This window comes from Vanrija pseudolonga, chromosome 1, assembly GCF_020906515.1.
Source record: "Vanrija pseudolonga chromosome 1, complete sequence".
Lineage (NCBI taxonomy): Eukaryota > Fungi > Basidiomycota > Tremellomycetes > Trichosporonales > Trichosporonaceae > Vanrija > Vanrija pseudolonga.
In genome coordinates, this window is record NC_085849.1 from 79,080 (window position 1) to 105,411 (window position 26,332).

Consider the following 26,332-nt stretch of genomic DNA (forward strand, 5'->3'; position numbering starts at 1 on the left):
TATAACACGCCGACAGTGTACTACACGTGAGTGGCCACCCGCCTCGCGCTCAAGCTCACCCCAGGCATGTATTCGCCGGACCCAACCTCGTGGTGCTGTACGGCACGGCTGATGCGACCAACAACGATCCTGGCCACTCGACCCATGTGCGCATCATCAAGGAGTATGCTACGGTGTTTACGGCCGCTGCGGCGCTGCCGACCGACGAGCGGGCGCAGCTGCTGGCAGACAGCTCGATCGTCGTTCCGCTGCCCGGGCCCGGCGGTACTGTTCTCCTCAGCTCTGGGACCAGGGCGGCACTGGTCATGTATGGGTACTCAGGCAGTGCCCCTGTAACGGGGAGCCGCGATGGGTCGGGTGATGAAGAGGGAGATGATGGCGACGACGATGGGGATGGCGATGGTGATGATGACGACGAGGACGGGGAGGGCGATGGTGGCGTCGACAGGGTTGCCGGGAGATCAACGCTCGCTACGGACCTCATTGTTGTCCTCGACACCTCAACCATGTCCGTGGCCGACCCGTCCTCCACCATCGCCACGGTAATCGTCGGCACCAAGCACCTGGGTCTCGTGTGGGACAAGGACAGCGCCAAGCGGATCATAACGACGCCCAAGGGTTTCTTCGAGTTTGGACGCGTCTGGGGCGTGCACGAGGGTGACTACAAGGCCTCAAGGCTTGGCGACCCGGGCATGCCGGCGTGGCAGAGGTCGTGGAGCAAGGCCAGCCCCACGCCGGGATATGACGACACCAAGCCGATCGGTCAGTGTGATAAGAGGAGTCTGCTGACGCAAGCCGGTGTTCTGCGGGCTTACGAGTTCGGGACCTGGGGCATTGACCAACAGGCCATCGAGCCTGCCACTGACGAAGACGACGCGTCTACCGGGGCTACGTTGTTGCCCGCAGAGCCCGAGGTTCCCGTTGTGCGAGGCAGCGATTGGGCCAATGGCGTCTTTGCCAGCCGCTGGGGGCACAAGATCGAGAACGACACGGAGCAGCGTCTGGCGGGCTATGACCTGGCGGACGACACGATCCTCATCCAGGCGACGAACGCTGCCGGATCGCTGGTAGACGGGGACAGCCATACTCTTGCCGTCGTCAACGCAGGGACGTTACGGATCATCCGTGGTCCCGACATTGTCTCCAACACTACCCAGCTTGCTGTGCACACTGTCGACGGGCTCGGACACGTCGTGTGCACCGGGAACTTGTTTGGGCCCGGCGGCGGTGTGAGCAAGCGCCGGGCTGGCGGCGCCGATATCGAGCCGCAGAACGACGAGCTCAAGATCTGGGTTACGGACCGTGCCGCTGCCCTCTTGCCCTCTGAGCTGCTTGAGCCCGTTGACGATGTCGAGCCACGGTCGTTGAGCAAGCGTCCCCGCGAGGACCTGGGCATCCCGGGGTTCCGGTCCCTCGTGAGCCCCAGCATCCCCCCTGGGAACGCCACAACTGTGGGGTTCCTCGCCAAGGGAGACGCCGAGACGGGTATCGCATCCTTGGTTGTCGCACATCAGAGCGGCGAGACGCTGCGCGTGACTGAGCTACTCCCAAGTACGACGCCGCTGCAGCAGGTTGCCGACCTCGCAGACGAGAGTGGCCCGGCGGCTACGCCACCATCCGCAATCCAAGTTGTCGGCAACTACGACTTTGGAATGGAAGCTCGCCGCCATTGTGTAGGTCTGCAAGACACCGTGGACGGGCGGACCTGACACCCTAGGCACTCACCATCACCCCCGACTTCATCCTCCGCGTATACACCGCTGTGCAAGTGTACTCGCGCGCGACGGGCGAGCTAATCGCCACCCTGCCCGACACGGAGTTCGACTACGGCGCTGCGGCTGCCTACGACCTGGCAGCGGCAGGGAGCGCCGCGATCGACGTCTACGCGAACGGCGAGGACCCGGACGCTGTCTTTGGCGCCGCGGTGGTGCCGTCTACTGTTCGTGTTCAAGCGGTGCGGGAGCTTCGTGGTGGGGAGGACTACGCCGGGACGATGGACGGGCTCCTGCACTGTCCTGCGGCACTGCAGAACGTGAAGAAGTGGGCTATCCTCGTCGAGTATGCGTGCTGACCCCCAGGCATATCGTTGCGGGCGACGACCTTGTCCTCCAGCATGCGAGTGGACATGTCCGCGTGATCAAGAACTATGTCGCCACGTTCCTCGCTGCTGCTGCGCTCCCAGCCGCCGAGAGGTCAGCGTACATCGCGACGCAGTCTGTCGTCGTCGCGTTCGCAGGTGCGCCGCGCACGTTCAACCTCGTCGGCAGCGGGACGCACATCGCGCTCGTGCTCGAGACGAAGGGTCGGCGGAGCACGATCGTCGTGCTGGACGTTGCGGGGATGAGCGTGCCGCCAATGCTCAGCATCACGGTGACCTTTGTGTTCGGGACCCGCCGCGAGCGCACCGACATGCTCATGACGCCTGGCGGGTTCTTCGAGTTTGCCGAGCTCAGCCCGCCCCAGCGGCAGAACTACGAGGCCGCGCGGGAGAAGGACCGCGCTATGCCGACGGTGGAGTGGCCCAAGCACTGGCTGGGGCAGGGATACGTGTGGCAGCGTGAGTCTTGTCGGAGTGAGTCAGTGGGCTGACGATAGTCGTGCCGAGGGCGCTCGATCTCGTCGATGCTTGAGATGCCGTGGCGAGTTGCGGCAGTTGCGGTACCAGCTTCCACTTTAGTGCAAGATAACAACCGTCTGCTGGTTTGACGTCATTACTCGGCCGAGGCAATGCTGCTGCAGTGTTTGTTTACAACGGCCACAAGACATGTCGCGTTGTATTGCAGATCAGTGCCACATGTATGCTGTTCGAGCCACGCACGCACGCATGTATCGGCCGCCGCGGCCAAGCAACAACCGTGCCGCTTGCGTTCGCTCGCGTGCCCGATAAGCCAGTCAGTCGTAGTTGGGCCGCGTTGGTGCTGCTCACATGCCGAGGACAGGACTGAACCCACCCCGCCTGCCTGGCCGCCGAAAATGTTTCGATCCCAACGCCGACTATCAACCATCACCGAGTTGTCTCGCATCAACAATGGTGCGACTCGTCTAGTGCATCTCGGCGGCCGATACTGGCTAGCTGCGTCGTGTCCGGTTAACCCTCGCCGGCGACGACGCGCTGCTGCAGCGTATAACTGACGGCCTGCATGCACCCGCTTGCCCCCCTCCCTCCCTCACGCATCCGCCATGCCCGCCCCAGTCGTGTACCCCGTCGCCACGTTCCGCGGCGCGCCGCGCCCAGCGCCAAACGGCATCCCGCGCAGGCTGGGCATCGCGCTCGAGCTGCTCGCGCAGGCGATCGTGGCGCTGCTCACACCGTTCAACCTGCTCATCTGGCTCATCTTCCGCCCGCCGCAGACGCTGCGCGGGTTCTTGATCTCGCGCATCGTGCGCGACAGCCGCTGGCTCACGCCCTTCATCCTGTCCAACGAATCCAAGTACTCGGCCAGCCACAAGCCGCGGCGCCCGCTCATCCCCTACGGCGACATTGAGAAGACGGTCACCATCACCAACGTCACGGCCGCCCCGGCCGAGCGCCAGCCGTCGGCCCCGCCTGTCGTGGTGCCCGCCGAGACGTACGGCTTCATCCTGTCGCCCAACGGCGCCAAAGGCAAGGGCACCGAGAAGGCCAAGCCGGGAGAGAAGCTCATCATCTACTACCACGGCGGCGCGTATGTCATCGGCCACCCGATGTGGACGCCGTTCCCGCTCAAGATTGCGCGCGACACGCGCACGCGCGTGTACTGTGAGTGGCGGCGGGGGTTGCCGAACAACATGGAGGCTAGGCCAAACTGACGCGCTCCCAGCGGCCAACTATCGCAAGACGGCGTCTCCCGGCACGGCGTGGCCCGCACAGCTGCAGGACGCCCTCTCGGCATGGGAGTATGTCACCCGCGAGCTCGAGTTTGAGCCCTCCAACGTGATTCTCATGGGCGAGTCGGCCGGCGGCCACATCTCGCTGGCCGTCTCGACGCAGCTGGGCGAGTGGGGTGCCACGCCGCCGGGCGGGCTGGCGCTCTGCTCGCCGTGGGTCGACCCGACGCTGTCGTACGAGCGCGACCCCAAGTCGTGGCCAGACTACCTCAGCCACCGGTGGGCAGGGTACACGGTGCCCTCGCTGCTTCGCCACCTCACGCCCGAGGGCGCGGCGTCCAAGCTCGTCTCGCCTGGCATCCACTCGCCCGCCGACTTCCAGCACCTCGTGCAGGGCAAGACGAGCGTGTTCGTGTCGGTCGGCACGAGCGAGATGCTCGGCAACGAGATCTACGGCATGGTCAAGATCCTCAAGGCGGCCGGCATCAAGACGACCGTGTTCGAGGACCAGTACGGCCTCCACATTGCGCCAGTGCTCACGCTGCTCGCGCCCACGCCGGCGACGTACACCAAGTTTGCGGCCGGCGTCAAGGGCCTCGTCAAGGATATTGACGCGGCCAACAAGGAGCGCGCGAAGGAGGCGGCCCAGTGAGGAGTGGGGGCCGGGGAGTGTCAACGTACAGCGGTAGACTTGTAGTCGACGGCTGGGGAGGAGGAGCAGTTGACTGAAAGTATCTTGTAACGAGTGCATTTCACAATGTTTGATGTACATGCTTGTGCTGAAATCCGTGTGTGGCAGCTCCTCCTTCATGTGCGGCCCATCGTGCTCCATTGTGCTGAAGCTAGTAGTCTCTCTACGCCGTGGCAAGATCATCCATCACCTCCTCCACCTCATCGCACGAAGGCGGCGGCGTCGCGGAGACAGCACCGTCCGGGTTGGACCCTCCACCAGCCGCCACCTGGGCGCGGAGGGCCTGCACCTCGCCCACAAGACTCGCAAACCCGTCGCGCAGCTCGCCACACAGGACGACCACGTCCTTGACGTTACGCTTGATGCTGAAGTTGTCCGCTGTACGGGTGTGCGTGAAGTTGTCCTGCCAGACTCGGAGCTCTTCGCCTCGTGCTTTCATGTGGGTGTTGAGACGCTCCAGCCCGGCGGCGCACTGCGACTGGAGACTATTCTGCACGACCAGCAGCTCGGCCTCGCGCTCGACTTTGAGATCCGCGACCATCTGCTCCTGCTCCGCCTTGACCGTCGTCTTGATCCTCGCCTCCAGGGCTTCGAGCTCGGCAGAGCGCTCAGTAGCGAGCCTCGCTTCCAGATTCTTGAGCTCCTTGTCCCCTCTAGCATAGCACCGCTCCACCACATCCTCGACCGAAGAGTCGATAGCGGTCGCCCACACGCCGCGCTCGTGCTGCTTCCACGTGTCGATGGCTGTGGCCCAGACGCCGCGCTCGTGGTCCATCCTCGTGTCGATGACCTCCTTGACCCTTGCCTTGATGGCCTCGAGCTCGGCCGTATGCCCTGCTTTGAATCTCGCTTCCAGCTCCGTGATCTCGGCCGCGCGCGCGGATGAGTGCTTCTCCTCGAGGCGGGCTTCCAGACGGGCCAACTCGGACTCGTGCCGGACTCGTTCCTCCGCGAGAGCGTCCTTGAGCATCGTCGCCACACGCGATTCGAGGTCCTCCTTCTTGCGTTCCGTAACCAGCGTGTCTATTCGGCGAGTGAGGTGCACACTGACGATCGCCTGCGCTCCGACCGTGTCCTTGACCTTGGCATACTCTGTCTGCTGTTGTCTGAGCCGCGCCACCTCGGACTCAAGCTCCTTGATCCGCTCAGAGACGTCCGCGACCGTCTTGCGGCGCTTGCGATCTCTCTCTTTTGACGGGTTGCCGGTTGACTGTTGTTCGGCTGGCAGTGGGGCAACTTGGGGAGGCGGAGGGCGGAGGGTGACTCTGATGGGTCGCTTTGACGGGCGGTCGTGACTCGGGTTTGAGGAGGACTCGCCCGCAGAGTTACTTGTGGCAGCAGTGGTGGTACTCGGTGCGGCCGCAGAGCTGGCTTCGGTCTGGACGCCATTGTTGCTTGGAACGCTGTCCCCGACTGCAGCTCCGACGCTCTTGCCCGCGCCGACCGTCCCCGGCAGGTGGATGATGAGCAATTGTTTCAACCGATCCGCGTCCACGTCAACTGCACACCAGTCAGCACCTCCCCGGCCCACTCGCACGCCACACAACCCACCTGCTACCTTGACCTCCTTTTTGGGCACGGCACACACACCGTTCACGACCCGCGATCCGCAGAACAGGCACGGGGTTGGCACGAGTGTCGTGCCGTCGAGTCTAAAGGCGAGCACGGTCGGCCATTGGGCGTCCTTGGCCTGCAGACACTCAAAGTCGGGGTGGCTGAGGTAAGGTTGAGCTCGTTGACCCCTGCCTGGGCTTGTCGGATACTCACGTGTACATGAATCCCGAGACCGAGGCGACTCTTGACTCGCGCGGCATGCTTTTGGGGAGCACGCGCTGCATGCCCTCGACGCGCAAGAGGATGTGCGGCAGGTGTCTTGGGTTGCACGTCTGCCACGGATGAATCTTCATATAGCCCGTTTCGAGTTCCTTTGTGCGCTGTGGGCTGCTGTACACGGGGTCTTGGGCACGGTAGGTCTCAAACGTTGCCCATTCGGCCTTGAGCTCTGGAGGGGTGAGGGCGAGCCCAGGGGGTTTGGCCATTGTGGCGGGCGCGTCGAGATTGTGGGTGAGATGATGTCGTGAATGGTTTGTCGAGTGAAGAGTAATGTCGCGAAGGGAAAGGAGGTTGAAGAGCCGACATTATTGTTTTGGCTTTGAGTGGCGTCGTCGAGGCGTCGAGGCGCGTGGCGACGCCGAGGCAGGCAGGGAGGAGGAGGACAAAGCGTCGGCGATCAAAGGCCAACAAATGACTGCAGTTTTGGCAGTGGAAGCCGCGAGCTGTCGTCCTTGTCGACAACCTGCGGGGAGAGTGAGCATGTTCTGAACATGTTGCAAGAGCGAGGCAGGTCGGGCCCTTGTCCAAGTTGGTCGGCGCAAACCACACCTCTCCACGCACTGAGCCCTGCCGGCCCAACCAACCCTGTAACCACCACACTCTCCACCGCCGCGCTGTGACGCATGTAGACACAATGCATCGTATTAGCAGTGTTCTGCGGGGTATAACGTGTGAGACTCGAGGTATCGCCGCCGCCATTCGCTGGCTGGTACCGGCTTGTCGGTGACTGTCTCGCGCCTTGCCTTGACTTCTCCCTGCTCTCCACCTAAAAGTCGTCGTCGTTGCCCGATCCAAACCAGCCAGAGTAGACCATGATGGTGCCGTACACGAGCAGGCCGCCGCCAATCGACATCCAGCACGCCTGCGACTTGATGAGATCCGAGTGCGCCAGAACGACGGGGAGGGCAAAGCCGGTGGCCTGGGGTGTCAGCAGGGATCGACAGGATGGTGGGGGCGTGGTACACGCAGTGCCGACAGTCAGGCTGGCTTGGCAGCCTACGACGACGGCGCCGAAGGCTGCCAGGTGGGACCGAGCAGGTGCTATCACCGTCTCTACCACCACCCTCCGCTCGCACCGCCCCATCTGACCTCCATGCCCCCTCACAGCACTCACCACCAGCACACCAGTCAAGAAACGCCCAAAGTCGACATACGCAGAGTTGTACTCTGGCGAGATGTCGTCTGCGCGCGCACACCGCCCGCAGATGGAATTGGGCAGGGGGGCGAGGACGAACGTGATGGCTGGGAGGGAGGGGAGTCAGCATGTCGTTCTCGTTCCAAGCCTAGCAGGCAGCGTCGGTGAGGGCTTATCGGCCTGCGGGCACTTCGCCGTTCCTCGCCAGCGATGAACGCAAGCCAAGGTGGGGCTGTGCCGCCAGCTCCTCCTACGCCCACTAGAGATACTCACCAACCAGCAGCGGCAGCCAGTTGGCATACAGCGCACAGCTGAGGATGACGAGGAGAAACCCGAGGGCGAGGACGAACGCGAGGAAGATGACGGCTGCGAGGTCGCGAGCGGAGCGAGCGAGCGAGAGGGCGAGGGCGAGCGGGACGGTCGAGCAATGCGAGATTTCGCCGAGGAGGAAGGAGAACGCACGTCAGTAATGTTGTCTACGGCCCACGCCCAGACTCACTCTTCAACCCCGCTGCCATGTTGATGATGTTGATTGAGGAGGAGCAAGAAGATGCGATGCGACGACGACAAGACAAGAGACACGCTTGCGACGACGACAGACGGTGAGACCGACGTCACTTGGAGTCGGTCAGATGTCAGGGTCATGGACACGTGGCAAGTGAGGCTGGCATCAGTCCTCTTGGCCTTGTTCGGCGCCGACAGTGTCTGGCGGGGCATGCATCGTTCTGCAGGCAGCACGTCGCGAGCTACAAGGCTGCATTGCACCACATAGCTGAGCGAGTGCATGCATAACACACTTGGGCGGGCCCGTGGCTAGGCGTGATACTCGGTCGGGTCCTCACCCCGCCACGCTTAAGACACGACTCTGACGCCGGGTCGTCGGTCTCGTCCTCTCCTCCTCAACCCCTCCACCACTTGCATAGACCACCTGGCAGGCTCATCAGCCATATACTCACTCACTCCGTCTGGAGTTGCCGCAGCGCCACCACTCCTCGCGGCGGTTGTCGCTGTTGTGCTCGAGCCCACGGGCCAACTTGATTAACCACAACCCTCGCCCGGCGCTTTGGCCCGACGGCGCTCGGCTGCGTCGCCAGTGGTGTCGACAACGTCAATATGCTTTCGGGCCATATCTCTCTGCTGCATTCGTCTTGCTCGACGAGTCGGATGACAAGCACAGTGTCGCTTGACTCGGCGTGCAGGCCGCCGACCCAGCATCCCAACTGCCACTCGCCCTCGCCCTGCATTCCGACCCGAAAATGCTCCCGGCGTGCCGATGACGTGATGGGCCCGACTTAGCGCGCATCGACCAAAGCGACACCTGCGACGACGACGTCGACGACCTCCCCGACGACGACGACAACGACCCGCTACATCCATTTTGTTGCTACTTTGCTATACCAACGTCAAACGACGACGATCAACACACTTAGGCGGCAATGCCAATGACACCGCAGGCGGCACGGCCACCGGCGTTGCCAGTCTTGAGCGAGTCGGCGTGGCCGCCGAGGCCGAGGTCGTCGACGCCGGCGTGGACTGGGGTGTGAGCGGGGGACACTGCTCGTGCAGGGGTAGCACTTACCAACGACCGAGCGGCCGAGGATCGAGTAGGCGCCGATGAGCGAGATCTGGGCGTCTGCAAGTGGTCAGCGAAGGGGTCGAGGAAGGCAGAGGAAGGCAGAGTGTAGAGCCTCCCGACTCGCGCCTACGGCGCTCGCCGTGCTCGTCTCGTCGCACTCACCCTGGAGCTTGATGTTGGCAGTGCCCGAAGCGTCAGTCTTGACGTTGCCGAGGTCACCGACGTGGCGGTCGGCGGCGGTGGGGCCACCGTGGTTCTTGCCGTGGGGGTTGAAGTGGCCGCCGGCGGAAGTGCAGCCGTTCGAGTTGTCTCCAAACTCGTGGATGTGGAAGCCGCGGTCGGCGTTGGCGTCGAGGCCCTCAATCTGGGGGGTGGGTGTGAGCGAAATGAAACTCGCTTCGCGGCGGCACGCGTGACCGCCTGGTTTGTTGCGGCGACATGCCGCCGCGGCCTTCCTTCACCCGGCCCAACGCCGAGCCCGCAACAACTCACCTTGCCCTCGACCGTGACGGGTCCGCCCTCGGCAGCCTGGGTGAAGGTGATGACGCCGGTGACCTTGGAGTCGCCCTTGAGAACAGCAACGGCCTGTGTAGTGGTGGATGTCGTCGGTGGGAGGCATTTACGTGCAGGTGCGGCAATATGTGGTAGGGTGCAGGGGACGAAGGGGGGAAGGTGTCGTCAGCGGCCGTTCTTCCTTCCACCGGGCTTGGACTGTTCTCTCGCCCCTGGCCCCTTATCTCTCCTCTGCTGTCACTCACCTTGACCATTTTGATTGTTGTGTAGTTGTTGGTGGGGGTTGAGGTAGTTGAAGTTGTGGAGGGAGTTGTAGTTGTTGCAACGGTGATGAGAGTGATGTGAACAACCTTGGGGGAAGAGTGCCTGCGGCATTTTAATAGGCGGATGCCCGCGGCGACGACTCATAGCGTCATTCCATGGCAACTTACCTAACCATCCTCACCATTGGGCTATCGGCCGATGCGGCACGAGGCAGCCAGGCAACAACAACAACTGCTACAACGACAATGCATGTATACAACTGGGGCAGTAAGACGAGGTGCATGCTCCCCTCTGACCTGCTGTGATGCTTGGGAACACACCGCACCTCGCCTAAGAGCTTTTCCGTTGCGGGTTGTCGGGCCTATCGACGCCGGAGTTGCCGTCGACCAGCGGCGAGGCCGAGCAGATAAGGCAGCTGCCCTCCCCGCCAAGTGCTACAGAGCAAGTCGCCTGCCTCTACGCCATAGGTGCCATATGTACAACGTAGCATCTCGCCCTTCTCGGCCTCGCTGGGCCCCTATAGCTCTCCTTCTCCCGCCGAGTTCCGAGCACCACCCTCGGCCCGTGCGCCGCTGACACGCTTCGACGCCGTGCTCGCGTTCACGTGCTTGCTGCTGGCGGCCCCGGGAGCAGCCTTATCCGCTGTCTTCACTTCGGTGCGACCCTCGCTGCCTTGTTTGGCCCCAGAAGCATCCGGGGCAACCGCCTTCGCCGCAACAGGACCACCACTGCCCTGCTTCGTCGTGGAAGGACCCGGGGCGGCCGCCTGCGCCTGGGAGTTGCCTGGCCTCGCTCCCGTCGTCACTTGTTGTCGGCCCCATTGCTCAGCGCTGCCTGCATCACATTGTTGAAATAGTTGAACCATTGCTGCTGCTGGAGCATCAGCTGCTCGATCTTTTCCTTGAGCGAGGAAAGAGCAGCGTCCGTATTGGCCTTGGATGCGACCAGCCGCTCCTCGAGGCCACGGACCTGGGCCGTGAGTCTCTCAAAGTTGTCGCGCTGCTCTTGCGCGGCTGACGGTCGACCCGATGACCTGGTGCGTGGCCGTTTGTTGGGTCGGTCGGCCTCTGGGGTGGCGACGACCGGTGCGGTCGAAGGACCGGCGGCTGCTGACGGGGTGGGGGGGTTGGACAGCGGCAGCGGGGACGCGGGGAGCGGAGGCGGCGTGCCGAAGAGGCTGTATAGTGCGTCGCTCAACGGTGGCAACTTGAGTCCTCCGCCCGCTGGCCCAGATGTTCGGGACGAGCTTAGGGCCCCTGTGGCGAACGCTGGAGAGTTGGGGCGACTTGATATGTATCTTGGAGATGACGCAGTGGAACCACTCGCCCAAACGTCATCCGCTTCGCCGCGCACGGGGAACGGGCGGCCACACGGAATGACTTGGAGCCGCCCCAGTTGTTCGTCGTCGACGGCCTCGGCGTCTGGCTTCAGCATGATCATAGGGCTGCTCACCTCGTACCTCTAAGCGTCACTTTTTTGGTCGGGAGGAGACAGTTCGCCCCTCCCTTGAGCATCTCGCACCAGTAGCACGAGGAGAGGAACCACCCCGCCGGCTGTTCACGGACCCACATAATGATCGTGGGCCAGTTGTTGGCTATAGCGTGGACACATTCTGCCCCAGGAAGCCTGCGTGTGAGACAAGCATGTCGAGGGGATGCTCACCAGTACAGGAAGCCTGGGATCGTCATGGCTTGGCCGTCTGTTCGACGATGCCGCGGCAACTTTGGTAGCATGCGCCGCATGCCCTCGACGCGGAGCACGTGCCCGGGCAAGCTCCACTCATGGGCCTTGCCCCACTCGGCAACGCAAACGCCTTCGCCGAGCACGGCCTGGGCGTTGGTCAGGTTGCTGTATACTGGGTCGAGGTGGCGATAGGGCCAGGCCATGGCGTGTGGTGAAGTGAAGTCAAGTCAAGTCAAGTGGCGAGGATGACGAATGTGGAGATGTGGAATGGCATTCGAGGGTCTTGTAGTCAACAAAGACATGGGCTTAGGCCTTCGCACAGCCCGTCGAGAACGAGCGGGGTGCCCCGGCGAATCAGCAACCAAGATCGCATCAGAAGAGTCAGTAGCTTCGTCGGCTTGGACCCCATCCGACGATACGCCGACAACCCTCCACTCGTAGCCACATACATGCACCTGCACATCACACCAGAAGCCGCTCTTCCTCGACCTCGATCTCCTCCTCGGGCCCCATGGCGCCGACGCGCTGGAGCACGCGCTCGACGACAATAGGCAGGATACGCTCGCGCTCGCGCCGCTCACGCTCCTGCCGGCGCTTGCTCTCTGCACGCAGGCGCGCAAGCTGCGCCTCAAGCTGCACGATACGCTCTGACGACTCGGCGAGAGAACGCGAGTGGGAGAGGTGGGTTCGGAGGAGGGAGAGAGCGAGGAAAATTGTCGTGGAGAGGACGAAGATGGGGATCATGGCTGGAGCGAGCGCGTCAGCGCGAGCTCGGCGGGGGCGACCGACAGGCATTGCCATGTCCAGTTCCGACGCAACTCACCTGGGAAGATTTCGCGGTACCACACGCCATAAGCGCTCGGCCTCTGCCCACCGCTGCCTCCAGCGCTACCGCCCCCTCCGCCATAGTTACGCGGCACGAGCGGCGACTGGGGCGGCGGGTTGGTCGCGCGCGCCGCCGGCGAGGTGTGGAGTTGTCTCGAGGGGAGACGGCGGGGCAGGAGCTGCTGCGGTCTTGCGAGCGGCGTTACGGAGCGCAGTGTCAGCCCGCGGAGCGAGGTGAGCGCTGCCAAGGAGGAGAAGGAGCGGGACATGATAAGAAGCAGTGGTGTCGTGCGAGTCGTCAGGTCTGGCGATGTTTTGAGGGTATTGGCGTGTGCGCCGTGTGCGCGTTCTGGTGCTCGTGCTTGCCGTCGTCGCCGTCGTCGCCGTGTCGTCGTCGTCCGAGCCGAGTTAAGAGGCAGTGGTGATGAGTGCACTGCTCGATGCTCGTCTTCGGCGCACAAACGTCACTGACCGACGGAGCGAGCAGCGAGCGACGGAAGCAAATTCCGTCGGGCGGCCGGCCGGCAGTGGCACCCGGGGTGAGCCGAGACAGTGCCACAAGGCGAGGGAGGATGCGACAACGGCTACAGCGCTGCGGCGAGCACTATATGCATGCAGGCTGTGCGCTCGGAGCAGGACATCTTCTGCCCCCCCCCCCGCGCGACGTATGCCGAGCCGCCGCGCGCCGCTTCTCCGCGCAGCCACGGCAAGCGGACACGGACACGGACACGCAGCCAAACTCCGCATCACGTGACTCTTCACCCCGGTTCAAAACGCCCCTCCTCCTCGTCACTTTGTTGCCGACTTTGCCATCGACATCTCTTCTCCAACGATAACAGCAGCAGCACCATGCCCCCTCCTCCTTCGACGACGCAGGGCGCTTCCAACTGGGACAAGAGTGGGTGGTTTGCTGGGTAGCGACGAGCTGACGAAGCAGTGAAGATGGGCGCGTTGATGGGCACGGGCGTCGGCCTGACTATCGGCTTCATCTTTGGGTCGTTCTCTATCCTCCGGTGGGTGGCGCCGAGCTCCCGCCGCAGGCGGGGGCGAGGGCGTTGGAAGGGATGTGGTGCTGACCGACACGCGCAGTGGTGGCCCTGGACCCCGCGGTGCCGTCGCTACCCTTGGCCAGTACATGGCTTCCTCGGCGGCCACGTTCGGCTTCTTCATGTCGATCGGTTCGGTGAGTGCGGCGGCGGTGGGCGGCGGCGCGGGCAGGGTGGGCTGGTTTGGTCATGAGCATGAGTGGGTGTGGGTGGCACGAGGGACGAAGACAGGCGTGTCATCCGCCTGCGCAGCCGGCACGGCACGGCCTTCCTTCCTCGGCCTCAAGCTCCACGCCCTCTCCGCCGCCTGGCAAGCTTCCCCCTTCCGCCCACCGGCCCAGAGGCTCTTGACTCGCGCGCTAACGCGCGCTCGTTTTCCAGGTCATCCGCACGCAAGAAAAGTACGCCCTCCCCGCGTCGACCTCGCCCCAGGTCCTCATTCACGCCCAGCGCGCGCGCTGGGCCGCCGCGTCGGAGCGCGTGCGCGGACAGCAGCTGTAGTGGATGCATCGGGTGCAGCATGGCCCATGGGGCGCGGGGGGTGCAGTTGGCAGCGTTGTGGGGTGGTGAGATTGACGTGCTGACGAGGGCTCCGACTTCTGGGTTGAACGCTGGAGGCAGGGCACTGAGCGCTGGCTGGAGAAGGGTCATGTCGCTCAACCTCCCAGTGGATGGATCACATCTATCATCGCACTACCGTCACGCTGCTCGACCTGGGGTCGTTGAGAGGAAAGATTCAAGGCCGCAGAAGAGTGTGGTACTGCCACAACGGCGACCACGCTAGCTTGGGATCGTCGCTGGACGAGGCGATGGGCGCTGGTCAAGCCGCCCACACTGCATGCATTGAGACGGCAGCGCTGATTAAGCCTGCCACTCGTCCCGTGCACCACGCTTGCCCGCACAACATGTCCCGCTCGCCATCTCTATGCATGTCGTCGCTGTCGCCGCCGTCGCCGTCGTTGTTGTTCCATCCTGCCCAGGGGTGGTCCCGTGTTCGCTGTCCGTGCCTTAAAATCGCCGCCCCTGGGCCCTTGTCTCGTCCCGTCACGATCGCGTGTTTGACATCTTGTTCCATCTCTTCATCTCGCTGTCTTTGCACCTCTCTCTCTCTCTCTGGCACTATCTTTATCGACCTCAGCAACACCCCCAGCCGCAAGCTCACCATGGCCTCCCCGCCCGCAAACCACCCATTCCTGCGACCAGCCATAACGGCCACCACCGCCCCTCCGGGGTCCTTCAACCCGCCCGACAACACGGCCTTCTACCAGCCCATGGGGACGAGCATCCCATCTAGCGCGCGCACGAGTCTGCGCCCAGCGTCGCAGGTGTCCGCCGCGCCGAGCGCGACACCAAGCGCGCCGGCTGCGCTGTCGTCCCCTGCACCGCCGGTACCGGCGATCCCGCGCTCCCCGCGCCCCGAGACGGCGCGCACTAGCTCCACGCCCGTCGTGCCAGCCGCCGCGAGCGTGCCCGCGCCCGCTGCTGCCCCGGCGACGACAACGACGGCGAATGGGCTCGCTGCGCCCGAGCCGCCGAGGAAGCTGTCGCGATGGGAGGAGAAGGTGCAGGGCGACCTTGCTGGCTGGCGCGGTGGTGTCGGGTGAGTTGGCCTCAGGCGACCCACAACTGACACCTCAGCGAACCCCGCTCGTCGGTTCCCCATGCTGCCGCGTCGTCCAACACGTACTACGGCCAGCCGCCCACCGGCACGATCGGCCGCGACCTCCCAAAGGAAATTGTGCGCGTCGAGAGGGACTATTCGCTGGGGGATATCTGCCAGTGCGTATGGCCAGGTCGTCGACTTCCCGCCCGCTCGCTGACGCTCGCGTGCTTGCAGACTCTCGACCAACTTCCCCCTCGAGCTCGACGCCCGCATCACCCCAACAGACTTTGCCAAGTTTATCGAGGCCGTCAACGAGCCGCTGCGCGACGCGTACTCGGTCTCTGGGGCCGTCGTGGACAATGTCATTGCCGTGCTGTCGTGGTGGACGAGTCTGTGGTGGCGGACGAGCCACTTTGAGAAGGTAGGTAGGCCGAACGCGAGCGCGGAGCGCGAGCGTGAGGGCGTCGGCGGAGTAGACCTGTGCCATGCGGTTGTCGCGGTACAACCCCGTCCACCCGCTCCCAACGCTCATAGAGACTGGCGTACTCACACCCACCCCCAGGAACTGCAACGCGCCGAGGCCGTCATCCGCGAGGCCAACGAGACGACGTTCAACCCCGTCGGCCTGAACGTGCTCTCGCCGCGCGAGGTCGCGCTGCAATATGTGAGTGCGATGTGGGGTTTCGGCTCTTGACCATTGCTGACTTGTACCTCAGCTCGAGATCGAGTAAGCGAGTATTGTGCTGCTGCCGCTGACCCCCAGGTACTACTGATTCCCCTCTGCGCTGCGCGCTGTCTAGACCCCGTTATAATGTACCATGTTGTGATGCACCGTGTGGTATTGGCCGGTGCGGCGCGTTGTTGGGACTGAAGTGACGGCTTCTCGTCATCCAGATTAGTGCATACACCCTGCTAGCACAAGTATGTCCGTCAAGCATCCATCCACCATGCGATCTACACTGTCTATGCATGCATAAGACGTGCAGTTGGTGCAGAATGAGCAACTCCCAAGTCTCCACCCAGCGGAGTGCCACAAGCCGCAATCACCCGAAACGCCGCCCACCCAGCGTCAGTCCTCAGCCTGCGTCCTCGGCGTCGATCTCGACGTTGACCTCCGACACCGTCGCCGACGATAACAACAACAACAACGGCGTCGAACACAGCGACGACGACGACCTCACGACCCTAGACCCCGCGCAGACCACAACAACGTCGGTATCACGTCTCGCCTGCCCCGCAACCCCCGACACCGACTCTCTACCCCTCCCCCTCCTCCACCCGACCACCACCACTGACACCCACCCAGATGCCCGGACCTCTCTACCGTGACCCCTGGGCCAAGCGGGAAGCATGGCGCAAGTCGCCCATCTTTAGCAACAAGGCCATGTTCCGGTGAGTTGAGCGAGCGAGCGGGCTGCGCGCGGCGCGGTGCAGCTCGGCGCGCCGGGCCAATCCCGCGCGCCGCAATACACATCGTGACAGCGCTGACGCCCTCAGCAACCTCTTCCCCGGCCTCGGCACAGCCATCGTCGCGTTCACCGCGTACGTCATCTACGACGACTACATTGCCAAGAAGCCCGAGGGGCACCACTAGTTTTGCATCATGAGAGGACATGGATCGGATAGCAGCGGACCTGCGCGGGCGGAGCGGGCGCGCGAAGACGATGGGCGGGGGAATTGGGGCTCGGTTGAGAGGGAGAACTAGGTGTCGCGGCCGGGGTGGGGATGATGGGGTCAGCCTTGGGACGAGGACGGAGCGGGCAAGGAAGGACGAGCCTTCAGCCCAAGGCTGTCGACTTGCCGCCGCCCCTCGGACAGCCCTCCTCCATTGCATCTGACCTGGCTCTCGACTGACACGAGTGGCCGTGGTGTCCCCTCACACAGCTGTGCCCCGCTGACGACACGGCCGCGCTGACCTCATGGGCTGACGCTGAAGCTCAACTCCTCCTGTCTGTCTTTGCGACCTCGCCATTTCTCTTACTCCTAACCACGATGGCACAGTCACAGCCACCCTCCCTGCCCGCGGCCTATCGTCACCTCGACCCCGTCTACAAGGACGTCGACGCCAAGCAGGCCCTCCTCGGCGGTGGCGTCGCGATCCAGGAGTGGGATAAGACGTACCAGTGGAGCTTCCTGCACCACGTCCTCCGCGTGCCAGGCATGCAGCGGGTGTTTCCCCGGCCTTCAGTGCTGCCTGACAACAATGGCGAGCCCCGCACGATCTCGGGCTTCCTGTACATGTGAGCTGAGGCCGGCCTCGAGCACGCTCATAGGACCACAGGCACGCCGACCTCGAATGCTCCGTTGCGAAGCGCAACAACTGGCCAACGCTCGTATCCTACGTCGACCAGAACCCCAAGACGGGCCTCTGGCAGCTGTCACCGTGTCTCTGGTGCCGTCTCGAAGCAACCCACTGCCCTTGTCCCATTCAGCACATGCCAGTGCAGGTCGGAGGTGAGGCCGGCGAGCGGGTCACGCTAATGTCAGCCGGTCTGGGCCAGGATCTCCTCATCCACATCAAAGACATTCCGTGCGGCCCATTCCCAGCTCGGCGAAGCAGCAGTGACGACAGTCGTCCCCCAGTCGCGTCATTGAACCAACCCGCGCCTCCTGCAATGCCGGGGCCGAGCAGAGGCAGCACCACCCAGGCGCCTTCGGCTCCCCTCACCCCGTTGATGACCACCATGCCACCGGTTCGGACCGCCGCGAAGGCCGCCCGTGCCACCATCAGTGCGCTGGCCAAGCGGACGCCGAAGCAGCAGCCCAAGAAGAAGCCCGCACTCGCGCACAATACCCGCAGAAGAAAGCGCCGCCGCTCGGCTTCCGTCTCGTCGGCCGGCTCGTCTGTCGTCGAGGTCGAGGCCCCAGACCCCCTCGCCGCCGTCAGGGTCAAGGTGCAGCGGCTCGAGACTGTGCTCGCGTCTCTGCACGGCAGGATCGACTGTGCCAACACCGCTAATGACGCGCTCAAGAAGGACAACGCGGACCTCAAGAAGAAGGTCAAAGACGTCACGACGGAGAACGACGTGCTCCGCGGCATGGTGAAGAAGACGGGCGATGAGCACGCCGAGCTCAAGGACTCGGTGATCAAGATTGCCAACGCCACCACGATGCTTGGGGGCTCGATGCGGAAGAATACCGATGACATTGGCGCCATCCAGGCGACATTGCAGAAGGCTATGCAAGACATCGGCGTGCTCAACGCCACCATGCAGAAGGCCGGCGCTCCGCCACAGCCCGACCCGAGCATGTCGTTCAGGCTTCAGAGCCTCGAGGAGAAGGTGCACGGCCTGGTGAATGAGCGGACGGCGATGCAGGGTTAAAGTAGGGAGTCATGCTGGCGTGAAACGATGCCGCAAGGCAGATACGATGCAGAAAGGATACATTGATACAACAAGAAATGCAACTAGTGTGACAAGGATGCGGGTCGGTCACAGCAGCGACGACGAGCACGGCAGGGTACAGAGGTCGTAGAACTCTGGCGTCTGCGTCGCTCGGAACGACTCGGGCGAACAGACGGTGACGCTCGACATGGGCGTCGTGTCGTCCTCTGCCCGCTCAGCAGCGATCTCGGCGACGATAGCGGCGCGCAGCGCCTCTCGCCGCTCCTCCGCGCCAACCGGGAGCTCAATCTTGCCTAGCCACTCGTTGCCGAGGTCGTTGAGCACGAAGACCACCTCCATTGCTGTCCGCGCCTTGGCGACGGCCGTGACGAGGTAGGCGAGCACGCCGAGCGGGTAGTCCCACACATGCTCGGACACGCAGTCAAACGTGTCGAGGATGAAGACAACCTTGGCAAGGCCGCGACACTTGCCGAGCCACATGGCCGTGGGGGGCACGCACTCGGTCTTGAAGGTGATGTTGAAGACAGCCGTGTGGACGCTGGGCGCGAGACTGTCGGCGTAGAGGACGTCGCATCCCGCCTCCAGGTTGTGGAGGTACGCCGTGTCGGCGGCCGAGTCCTCGCCCATCATGGCGTAGTCGTCGCCCTCGTAGACCGGCTCCGAGGGGCAGTCGAGGAACGTGACCACTGTCCCAAGTAGCGGGTTATTCATCGACCCGCTCGGCGTGCGCCCCTTGCGGCGGTATGTCGTGAGGCTCGGCAGCGCGTGCTCGAGGGGGAAGAAGTGCTTGGTGAGCGTCTTGAGCGTGTCGGTGTGGACGTAGTCGATTGCGCGCGTGTACTGCACCATGCGCTGGATACATGCCTCGCGTGCGCCGTCGCCTCCGTTCCAGTCGAGGCCGGGCAGGCGCGCGCCCCCGGGCCCACGGAGCACGGTGTATCGCCCGCCGATGAGCCGGCGGCGCCGTTTGGGGCTCAGCTCGACGCCAGCGGGCGAGATGACGTCCACCTCGACCGTGCCCGCTGTCAACGGCGCGAGCGACTGCGCGATCTCGACGTGCGAGTAGAGACTTGCGTTGACGAGTCGGTGGTACGCTCTGCTCGTTTGGCGGAGCGCTGGGAGAGGCGAGTCGGGACGATAGCCCTGAGCGAGGGCGAAGGAGACGATAAGGTTTACGACTTCGGCTGGGAGGGCTGGGACGGGCTGGGACATGGTGGTGGTGGTGTGGTTGTGTTGTTGTTATTGTTTGTGTGTGCAGACTCCGGCCAGCTGGCTGCTATGCAAATGCGCGGTGAACGGTGGATGCAGTGAGTATGGGGAGATGGGATGAGCAAGACGCGAGCGACCACGTCGTGTCCTGTCTGACGCCGCAAATATAAGTAGGTAGGTCTCTGTTAGCCTGGCGCGTCTCTCGTAAGTGGTGACAATGGAAGCCTTACCCCCGAAGCCACATGAGCCGCCACTTGCTGGCAGTCGAGGAGGACGAGCAGCAGCAACGATCAAGCCACGCAATTCAATCAGATGACTCGGGAACACCGATTATCCTGACGACAACGGCACGACGCCATGCGGCCATGCGGGGGGGTGGGTCCATGTGGTCGTGCTGCACTCGTCATGGCGACAGACATTCTTGCCCCTTTTAACGCGTCACCTGGTCTTCTCTTGCTGTTCCAAGGCCCAAGGCACCTCTTCGTCGTCGTCATCTTCCACCAGACTCAAGGTTTCTTCGTCGCTGCTGCTCTCGTCGTCGTCGTCGGGTTCGGCGTCCGACTGCGGCTGTATCTGGCGCGGTGATGCGGTTCAACGTCAGCATAACGTAACCGCATTCCATTCCTGTTCGGCTCGCCGGCCAGGCCAGGCTCTGTCCCACTCACTTTGACAGCGCCCTGCTTGATCATGCGCGCCAGGGCGAGCGCCGCGTCTGGCGCAGCACCACCGGCGCGGCGGCGTCTAGCAGCCAGCGCAGCCATGCGCTCCAACCTCGCCGCCTCGAGCGACGCAGCGTCCGCCTCATAACCCGCGACCGCGGCGCCGAGGCGCTCCAGCACCGGCTCGGCGCATGCCAGCCGCTCAGCGACACGCGCGAGCCGCCGCAAGGTGCGCGCCATGAGATCCTTGTACGCTCCTTCGCGGTGCAGGTTCGCCCGATCGATAACGGCATGGCCTAGCGCGGCCGCGAGCTCGAGCAGAAACTTTGGCGTCCGGTCGCCGTTCAGCAGGCGCGTCACCTGCGCGCGGCGCGGGAGTTAGCGTGCTTGTTGGGCTATTATACAAAGGCTACGCACCAGCACGCGCTCTCCGTCGGACGCGAAGGCGTACAGCTGCGAAGCAAGTCAGTGGCACTCGAAGCGAAGCAAGACAAGGGACGCACGCCAAACTTTGCGAGGGTGACGATCCGGCGCGCTTCGCGGTCGCCTTGGGCGATCTGGAGCAGCTGCAGATCAGATTGGCGCAGGCGGGTGGGGGCTTACCACTGATGTCGAGGCGGACGGCAGAGCCATGGGGGGGTTCACTGCAAGCACAGGGGTGGCGTGTGTAGGGGTCGGCGATGGCAACGACGACGACGGACCGTTGACCAGCTCTCACAAGTCTTCGACAGCGGTGGCAAGGCAGAGAGCCTGCTCTTGCCTCTACGAGGTACACATAGCTGCAAGTCGTGGAGGAGATCCCAAAGGACCTGTATCCATGTATCCTATTGTTCATCACGTTACGATCCACCACCACGAGGCCGCATTGGTCGCGTCAGATCTCGCTCGACGAGGAGGAGGGGGTCGAGGTGTGGCGGCGGGGTTTGGTGGCGACGGGTCGCCCTTCGGCCCGGGCATGATCTGGGGCCTATGCGAACCTCCCTAGATCTCTACATGTTGCCCAGAAGTCCAGCAGCGTGCAGCGTGCAGCGTGCAGCGTGCATGCAGAGCCTGGTGCTCGATACGCTCGTGGAGTTATAGATGTCAGCATTGACAACAGTCAGACGACGAGTTTATCCCCTGTTTACCCGCGCATCATGACGCAACAACATAAATATCACTCGTGTAAACATTTCCATCTTCAACACCACTCTCTTTCCTTCAATGTCGCCATGGCCCCCTCAACGATCCCCCGCCTCCCGCAGGAGATCCAAGACATGATCCTCGACCTGGCGCTGCGCGACCCGACGGCGCAGTTCAACCTGCTCGCGTCCCTCCGCGGCGTAAATCGCAGACTACACGCCGTCGCCAGCGCCCGGCTCTACGCGCACGTCGCGATCGTCGCGACCCGCGTCCCGGTCTATGGGCCGCCCGCGCCGCGCCCGCTGCCGTCGTCGCCCAGGTATAACGAGTACACCCGGGAGCCGCGGCAGGGCCTGCGGCTCGACGTCGTCTCTGCTTCGGGCCGCCGGATCCCAGGCCTCGAGTGGAATGGCGGGATCGCCGCGCGCCAGCGCTGCGTCGAGCGGCTAGCGGCGCACTGCACCGTCCTCGACGGCGCCAACCAGACGTACATGACCATCGCGGCCTCTGCCCCGCCTGCCGAGCAGGACGACCGGCGCGCCGCGTTCGCCGGCGTCACGACGTACCGCAACCACTCGCTGCACCCGCTCGGGGTGAACACGCCCAGCGAAGGCATCGCGACGTGCGTCGCCTTCGCCAACGTGCCCAACTCGACTGCCGAGCTCGGGAGGGAGGTGTATCGCGGCCTGGCGCGGCAGGAGGGGTACGGATATCTCCTCGTCGCGGGGCCAGTGTGCAATGTGCTCGGCGGCGCGCTGCCGCCGTCGGTCCGCACGGCGGTGGTAAATATCGCGGTCAAGGCGAACGACGTGACACCATACGCCGTCCATCTGGACGAGTGTGCCGGCCTTAGGGAGATCGTCTTCATCCTGCGCAAGGCCGCCGGTCGGCACAGCGTCGGCGTGGGCCGAGACGCCGGGCATGGGTTCGAGCGCTCCCGCCTCGGCGTGGCACAGTGCCTCGTCCTCGCCCTCGCCAAGGCTCGCCAGCTGCGCAGGGTCACGTTCGTGGGGCTCGAGGCCTTTGGCACCGGGTGGCTGAGTGACGAGAGTGAGGATGAGGACAGCGGCAGCGAGGACGCGGCGCAAGCACCGCAGGCCCAGAGTGAAGACGCGCCAGACGCGCCGCTTCTCAGCGATACCGAGGCCAAAGAGCTCTGGCGCCGGCGCCGACGGGTGCTGGCCCAAGCCATCACGGAGGAGATTGCGCGAGACCAAGCCCACGCCGACGCCGACGCAGAGCTGCCCGACGTCGCCGTGCTCTCGCTCGACGAGTTCAGACGCGCCAACACGGACGAGTTTTACGAGCTCTGCACGTCGCCATGTATCTACTCGAGGTACTGAGGTGTGGGCTGTGCTGGCTGCGTTGCTGCCACCCTCTGTACATATGCAGGCCATTTCTGTATCATACATGCATGCGCCGTCTGTCTGTCGGCAGGCAGCTTACGACCATGGACATCCTCTAACTCACTGCCAGCAGCAGCGGGGACAGGCTTGGCGCCGCGGTCATGATGAAACGCCGCCGATGCTTGCCAGGCATCAACATCTAACCACCCACCTCGCCATCCTCGGCGCGCAGCCCATGGCGATAACGAGCACGATGGCAACGAGCCCAAACAGCACCGGCGACGGCGATGGCCCGCGGCTCCCACCAGAGCTGGTCAACGCCATCCTCGCCCTCGCGATCAACTCGGCGTCGTTTGACGAGCTCGTGTCCCTCCGCTGCACGAGTCGACGGGCGCACGCGCTTACCTCGGCCCGGCTGTACAGACACGTTGCGGTCGTCGCCACCGCGGCCGCAGTCCAAGGGCCCCAGCTGCCCGTGCCGCCGGCGATCATGATCACCTGGCCACCGGGAAGCGACGGCATCGCGACGCCGGGGTACTTCAACACGCCGCCCGCGGTGGGCCTGCGGCTCGAGATACGCTCGCCGTCTGGCCGGCGGATCCCGGGGCTCGACTGGGCCGGCGTCGCTGCTGACCGCGCTCTGTGCGCGCAGCGGCTGGCGGCCTGCGCCGTGCTGGACATGGTGCAGCATGCCGCCGCGACCGACGAGGCCGAGTTGGCCGAGTGCGCCGAGCTCGCTGCCGCCGTCGCCCACGCCACGACGTACCGCCGCAACGCGATAGGCCACGACTTCAACTTCTCCCCGCCCGAGCGAGTCACGACGTGGGTGCGCGCCAGCAGCCTGCCGAACAACTGGTCGTGGCGAGAGGACGAGGCGGACGAGTATATCGTGACGACGCGCGCGTGCGACTACCTCCTCGACATGCCCACCCTGTCTTACGACATGCTGTGCTACGAGAAGCTGCCGCCGTCGGTCCGCACAGCGGTACTCATCGTCAACATGTGGGGGCACTGCTCGGTGCCCATCGCTGCGCGGCTGGGCGAGTGTGCAGGCCTGCAGGAAGCCGTGTTCATTGTGCGCGATGTGACTGCCAGCGTCGACCGTAACTTGGCCTGTCCGCCGAAGACCCGCGAGAGCCGTACGCCGGCCTCGGGGTGCTCCACTACCTCGTGCTCGCCGTGGCCCGGGCACACCAGCTGCGCAGAGCGACCTTTGTCAGCGCCGAGCTGCTGGACGATACGTGGTTCGGCGAGGAGCTGGGCATGCCTGCACACGGCGCGGCACGCCGGCGAGCACTGCACGAGGTCATCGTCGCCGAGGTGCTGCGCGACTATGCGCGCCAGCGTGCCCCGCTGCCCAACGACGACCTGGACGACGACACCCCCCTCGACCCACAGCCTGACGCGCCGCCCGAGATCGCCGTGCTCTCCCTGCAAGAGTTTGCGCGGGACACGCCGGCCGAGCTGTACGAGCTGTGCACTGCGCCGTGTGCAGTCTCCACGAAGCGCGTGAGTGGATACCTGTACAAGGGGGGCTGGTAGGCATGGAGCCCCTGGCGGTCGGCAGCCTCGGCAGCAGGGTAGTATGCATGCATACATCATGCGGGCTACACGGCGGTGCATGCCGGCTGCTGCTCGCGTGCATGCTAGCCACCTATAGGAGTGCTAGCTTGACATGCCACGGCTCTGTGCTCGTCGCGCTCCTGGTCGTCGTTGCCTCGCCGCATCGCCACCAAGCACGTTCTTGAAGTGGTCGCTGTTGTTTCATGCTCGAAATAGACCGCGGGTGGGCAGGTGGCAACTCGCGACGCGCAACGAGGCGCACGACGAGCACGACGATCAGTGCGATGCTCTCCGACATATATCAAGTCGCGAGCAGCGCGTCGTGAGCATCTAGGATCTTCTCAAGACTGCATCAATCACACCACACGATGGTGAGTGCAGTAGCCCGGACACGAGCTGACCCAACCCAGTCCGCCCTCGCCCCCACCTCGTCCGATTCCAAGGCGGCGCCGCCGACCTCCTCGGCAACGACCACGCCGCTCAGCAGCCCCGAGGACGTGCTGCCAGACTACACCAAGCGCCGCCCCCTCCCAGCATACACCGAGCCCGAGCGCCCGGCGCACGAGCGCACGCCGAGCGGCGCGGCCAAGCGCGCCGTCTCGTGGGTCGGCAACGGGCTCGGCAAGCTCGTCGGCTTCTACTTCCGCGGCGGATACCCCCTCCACGTGCCCGGCACGGACCCCGTCGAGGTCAGGCCAAAGGGCCACGGCGTCGAGGTTGCGCGCGCACGCATCCGTGAGCGCGAGGAGATGGACCGCGCCGCCGCGCTCGCGGCGCACGAGCGCGCCCTGCACGAGTCGGAGCTCGCCGGCGAGGCGCCCCCGTCCGCGCCCGCGCCGCACACCGCCGCTCCATAAGCCGACGCCGTGGTCATGTGTTCTTGTTCTTGTTGTTATGGTGTTTGTACATAGACGACGACGAGACGACCGACACGCTCGCCAGGGTAGGCCACTGCCGCGTGCCTTGGACAGTGTGCCTCGTCGGCTGTCGTTAGAGTTGGAGCAAGTAGTAGTTGGAGTAATGATCACGAGGTCGGTCTATTGTCCATTCCCACAGAGTAACGGGTATCGCGTCGGGTCGTACGGGTCTACCAGACTGCTGACGAAGGAGTGGACGGGGTGCAGGCGCTCACAGCCGACAGCAACAACAGCAACTACTGACATGCTCTTGGCCTTGGCATGGGCTTGCTTGCTTACCTTTCCCTTGTCGCGGTCGGCTAACATCCGATCGGGAAATCAAATCCCACTGACCAGTCAGCAAACCCACCCCGCCACTGTCAGAGCCTACCCTCCAAGCAAGGTTGGCTGACCCCCCCCCCCTGGGCCCCCGCCCCCTCGACGTCATTGCTTTTATTATTATTGTTATTATTATTTCTGGGGGGTGACCCCCTCCCCTGGTCCACCCTGGCTTGGAAATTATAGACGGCCAGGCGACGACGCGAGCCCCACCCACTAGATCTAGTCGAGATTATCAGCAGCAGCTCTCAACGTCTCCTCATCCCATCGCGTTGCAGAATGGTACGTGTGCATACTGGGCAGCGCTCACACCCCAGGCCGGCCCAATCCCGCGTATCTCGACTCCGCGCGTCGTGCCCGCCGTGCCCCGCTCGTCGTCGCCAACACCGACGCCACGGAGCTCGTACGCCAGCAGCGTGCCCGCCACGCCGGCCCCCTCGGCGCCGACAAGCCGCGCCGCGTCCCCGCCACCGCGGCAGGTCGACTTCGTGCCCTCGCTCTCGTATGACAGCCTCGCGCACCTGATAGTCGACGCGCCGCCGGCGTACACGCGCCGCGAGACCCCAGCGCCGAGCTACACCCCGCCACAGGTGCTGCACGCGCCGCGCGCGTCGCGCCCAGCGGCAGAAAGAGATAACAACCCCCACCCGCTCGTGCGCACCTTCAAGAGTGCCGGGCGCGGCGTCGCCTCCGTCGTTGGCGACGCCCTCATCCGTGGCGGCAGCGGCAGCTCGGGCAGCGAGCTCTTCGCCAGCAGTGTGCGTGCTGAGCGACCACGGTCAAAGTGAGCACGAACACCCAGGCGACGTGGTGCCGCCGGTGCGGAATGTTCAACCAAAAACCAACCACGTCAATGGTCACGCATGCTCGCCCTCGGC

At 64.2% G+C, this 26,332-nt stretch overlaps 14 protein-coding genes across 15 annotated transcripts; 7 read left to right on the forward strand and 7 right to left on the reverse strand.

Moving 5' to 3' along the window:
- Positions 1-4,661: 4,661 nt before the first annotated feature.
- Positions 4,662-6,581, reverse strand: LOC62_01G000027 (uncharacterized protein; the record flags this gene model as incomplete). Its single annotated transcript, XM_062766453.1, has 3 exons — positions 6,266-6,581; positions 6,050-6,213; positions 4,662-5,719 (listed from the first exon to the last, which is right to left on the reverse strand). Exons 1-3 carry the CDS (start codon positions 6,535-6,537, stop codon positions 4,662-4,664), a joined length of 1,494 nt encoding a protein of 497 aa, XP_062622437.1. The 5' UTR covers positions 6,538-6,581.
- Positions 6,582-6,953: 372 nt separating this feature from the next.
- On the reverse strand, positions 6,954-8,080 carry vps55 (Vacuolar protein sorting-associated protein 55). Its single transcript, XM_062766454.1, has 4 exons — positions 7,966-8,080; positions 7,740-7,832; positions 7,446-7,573; positions 6,954-7,250 (listed from the first exon to the last, which is right to left on the reverse strand). The coding sequence occupies exons 1-4, from the start codon at positions 7,982-7,984 to the stop codon at positions 7,098-7,100; spliced, it is 393 nt and encodes a 130-aa protein (XP_062622438.1). The 5' UTR covers positions 7,985-8,080; the 3' UTR covers positions 6,954-7,097.
- Positions 8,081-8,363: 283 nt separating this feature from the next.
- On the reverse strand, positions 8,364-10,040 carry SOD1_0 (Superoxide dismutase [Cu-Zn]). The gene is made up of 5 exons (XM_062766455.1): positions 9,801-10,040; positions 9,535-9,627; positions 9,205-9,406; positions 9,046-9,099; positions 8,364-8,999 (listed from the first exon to the last, which is right to left on the reverse strand). The coding sequence occupies exons 1-5, from the start codon at positions 9,807-9,809 to the stop codon at positions 8,893-8,895; spliced, it is 465 nt and encodes a 154-aa protein (XP_062622439.1). The 5' UTR covers positions 9,810-10,040; the 3' UTR covers positions 8,364-8,892.
- Positions 10,041-10,620: 580 nt separating this feature from the next.
- Positions 10,621-11,917, reverse strand: LOC62_01G000030 (uncharacterized protein; the record flags this gene model as incomplete). 2 transcript variants are annotated; one of them, XM_062766457.1, is made up of 3 exons in its annotated part: positions 11,482-11,917; positions 11,389-11,413; positions 10,621-11,244 (listed from the first exon to the last, which is right to left on the reverse strand). In XM_062766457.1, exons 1-3 carry the CDS (start codon positions 11,703-11,705, stop codon positions 10,621-10,623), a joined length of 873 nt encoding a protein of 290 aa, XP_062622440.1. In that variant the 5' UTR covers positions 11,706-11,917. The 2 variants fall into 2 exon arrangements, with proteins under 2 accessions (XP_062622440.1, XP_062622441.1); XM_062766456.1 differs by having other exon boundaries at positions 10,621-11,263; positions 11,389-11,445.
- A 15-nt stretch (positions 11,918-11,932) lies between these two features.
- LOC62_01G000031 (uncharacterized protein) lies at positions 11,933-12,756 on the reverse strand. The gene is made up of 2 exons (XM_062766458.1): positions 12,326-12,756; positions 11,933-12,248 (listed from the first exon to the last, which is right to left on the reverse strand). Exons 1-2 carry the CDS (start codon positions 12,594-12,596, stop codon positions 11,965-11,967), a joined length of 555 nt encoding a protein of 184 aa, XP_062622442.1. The 5' UTR covers positions 12,597-12,756; the 3' UTR covers positions 11,933-11,964.
- A 383-nt stretch (positions 12,757-13,139) lies between these two features.
- On the forward strand, positions 13,140-13,897 carry MGR2. Its single transcript, XM_062766459.1, has 4 exons — positions 13,140-13,225; positions 13,265-13,340; positions 13,417-13,510; positions 13,755-13,897. The coding sequence occupies exons 1-4, from the start codon at positions 13,177-13,179 to the stop codon at positions 13,872-13,874; spliced, it is 339 nt and encodes a 112-aa protein (XP_062622443.1). The 5' UTR covers positions 13,140-13,176; the 3' UTR covers positions 13,875-13,897.
- A 639-nt stretch (positions 13,898-14,536) lies between these two features.
- On the forward strand, positions 14,537-16,609 carry GOLGA7 (Golgin subfamily A member 7; the record flags this gene model as incomplete). Its single annotated transcript, XM_062766460.1, has 6 exons — positions 14,537-14,973; positions 15,012-15,152; positions 15,211-15,397; positions 15,539-15,640; positions 16,283-16,368; positions 16,474-16,609. The coding sequence occupies 6 exons, from the start codon at positions 14,537-14,539 to the stop codon at positions 16,568-16,570; spliced, it is 1,050 nt and encodes a 349-aa protein (XP_062622444.1). The 3' UTR covers positions 16,571-16,609.
- Positions 16,610-16,968: 359 nt separating this feature from the next.
- Positions 16,969-18,299, forward strand: LOC62_01G000034 (uncharacterized protein; the record flags this gene model as incomplete). Its single annotated transcript, XM_062766461.1, has 4 exons — positions 16,969-17,216; positions 17,258-17,430; positions 17,464-17,506; positions 17,708-18,299. The coding sequence occupies 4 exons, from the start codon at positions 16,969-16,971 to the stop codon at positions 18,297-18,299; spliced, it is 1,056 nt and encodes a 351-aa protein (XP_062622445.1).
- A 108-nt stretch (positions 18,300-18,407) lies between these two features.
- LOC62_01G000035 (uncharacterized protein) lies at positions 18,408-19,532 on the reverse strand (the record flags this gene model as incomplete). The annotated part of the gene is made up of 1 exon (XM_062766462.1): positions 18,408-19,532. One exon carries the CDS (start codon positions 19,530-19,532, stop codon positions 18,408-18,410), a length of 1,125 nt encoding a protein of 374 aa, XP_062622446.1.
- Positions 19,533-19,967: 435 nt separating this feature from the next.
- On the reverse strand, positions 19,968-20,821 carry LOC62_01G000036 (uncharacterized protein; the record flags this gene model as incomplete). The annotated part of the gene is made up of 5 exons (XM_062766463.1): positions 19,968-20,102; positions 20,195-20,548; positions 20,606-20,641; positions 20,692-20,754; positions 20,792-20,821. The coding sequence occupies 5 exons, from the start codon at positions 20,819-20,821 to the stop codon at positions 19,968-19,970; spliced, it is 618 nt and encodes a 205-aa protein (XP_062622447.1).
- Positions 20,822-21,399: 578 nt separating this feature from the next.
- LOC62_01G000037 (uncharacterized protein) lies at positions 21,400-22,653 on the forward strand (the record flags this gene model as incomplete). The annotated part of the gene is made up of 1 exon (XM_062766464.1): positions 21,400-22,653. The coding sequence occupies one exon, from the start codon at positions 21,400-21,402 to the stop codon at positions 22,651-22,653; it is 1,254 nt and encodes a 417-aa protein (XP_062622448.1).
- A 256-nt stretch (positions 22,654-22,909) lies between these two features.
- LOC62_01G000038 (uncharacterized protein) lies at positions 22,910-24,198 on the forward strand (the record flags this gene model as incomplete). Its single annotated transcript, XM_062766465.1, is given in 3 exon segments — positions 22,910-23,478; positions 23,497-23,731; positions 23,794-24,198. 3 exon segments carry the CDS (start codon positions 22,910-22,912, stop codon positions 24,196-24,198), a joined length of 1,209 nt encoding a protein of 402 aa, XP_062622449.1.
- A 368-nt stretch (positions 24,199-24,566) lies between these two features.
- On the forward strand, positions 24,567-25,344 carry LOC62_01G000039 (uncharacterized protein). The gene is made up of 2 exons (XM_062766466.1): positions 24,567-24,590; positions 24,630-25,344. The coding sequence occupies exons 1-2, from the start codon at positions 24,588-24,590 to the stop codon at positions 25,074-25,076; spliced, it is 450 nt and encodes a 149-aa protein (XP_062622450.1). The 5' UTR covers positions 24,567-24,587; the 3' UTR covers positions 25,077-25,344.
- A 389-nt stretch (positions 25,345-25,733) lies between these two features.
- LOC62_01G000040 (uncharacterized protein) lies at positions 25,734-26,242 on the forward strand (the record flags this gene model as incomplete). The annotated part of the gene is made up of 2 exons (XM_062766467.1): positions 25,734-25,742; positions 25,772-26,242. The coding sequence occupies 2 exons, from the start codon at positions 25,734-25,736 to the stop codon at positions 26,240-26,242; spliced, it is 480 nt and encodes a 159-aa protein (XP_062622451.1).
- Positions 26,243-26,332: the final 90 nt, after the last annotated feature.

What these genes read in the sequence shown, in the direction of transcription:
- vps55 (XM_062766454.1), bottom strand. An exon ending in CTGGCTGCCGCTGCTGGTTG is followed by an intron (nt 7,574 to 7,739) that starts GTGAGTATCTCT and finishes CCTCCCTCCCAG; the next exon opens with CCATCACGTTCGTCCTCGCC. An exon ending in TCTTGACTGGTGTGCTGGTG is followed by an intron (nt 7,251 to 7,445) that starts GTGAGTGCTGTG and finishes CTGACACCCCAG; the next exon opens with GCCACCGGCTTTGCCCTCCC.
- LOC62_01G000031 (XM_062766458.1), bottom strand. Translation starts at nt 12,596, where the DNA reads ATGTCCCGCTCCTTCTCCTCCTTGGCAGCGCTCACCTCGCTCCGCGGG. An exon ending in GTACCGCGAAATCTTCCCAG is followed by an intron (nt 12,249 to 12,325) that starts GTGAGTTGCGTC and finishes CGCTCGCTCCAG; the next exon opens with CCATGATCCCCATCTTCGTC.
- MGR2 (XM_062766459.1), top strand. Translation starts at nt 13,177, where the DNA reads ATGCCCCCTCCTCCTTCGACGACGCAGGGCGCTTCCAACTGGGACAAG. An exon ending in GGGTCGTTCTCTATCCTCCG is followed by an intron (nt 13,341 to 13,416) that starts GTGGGTGGCGCC and finishes CGACACGCGCAG; the next exon opens with TGGTGGCCCTGGACCCCGCG. An exon ending in TCTTCATGTCGATCGGTTCG is followed by an intron (nt 13,511 to 13,754) that starts GTGAGTGCGGCG and finishes CTCGTTTTCCAG; the next exon opens with GTCATCCGCACGCAAGAAAA.
- SOD1_0 (XM_062766455.1), bottom strand. An exon ending in CCGTCACGGTCGAGGGCAAG is followed by an intron (nt 9,407 to 9,534) that starts GTGAGTTGTTGC and finishes CCCACCCCCCAG; the next exon opens with ATTGAGGGCCTCGACGCCAA. An exon ending in TGCCAACATCAAGCTCCAGG is followed by an intron (nt 9,100 to 9,204) that starts GTGAGTGCGACG and finishes GACCACTTGCAG; the next exon opens with ACGCCCAGATCTCGCTCATC.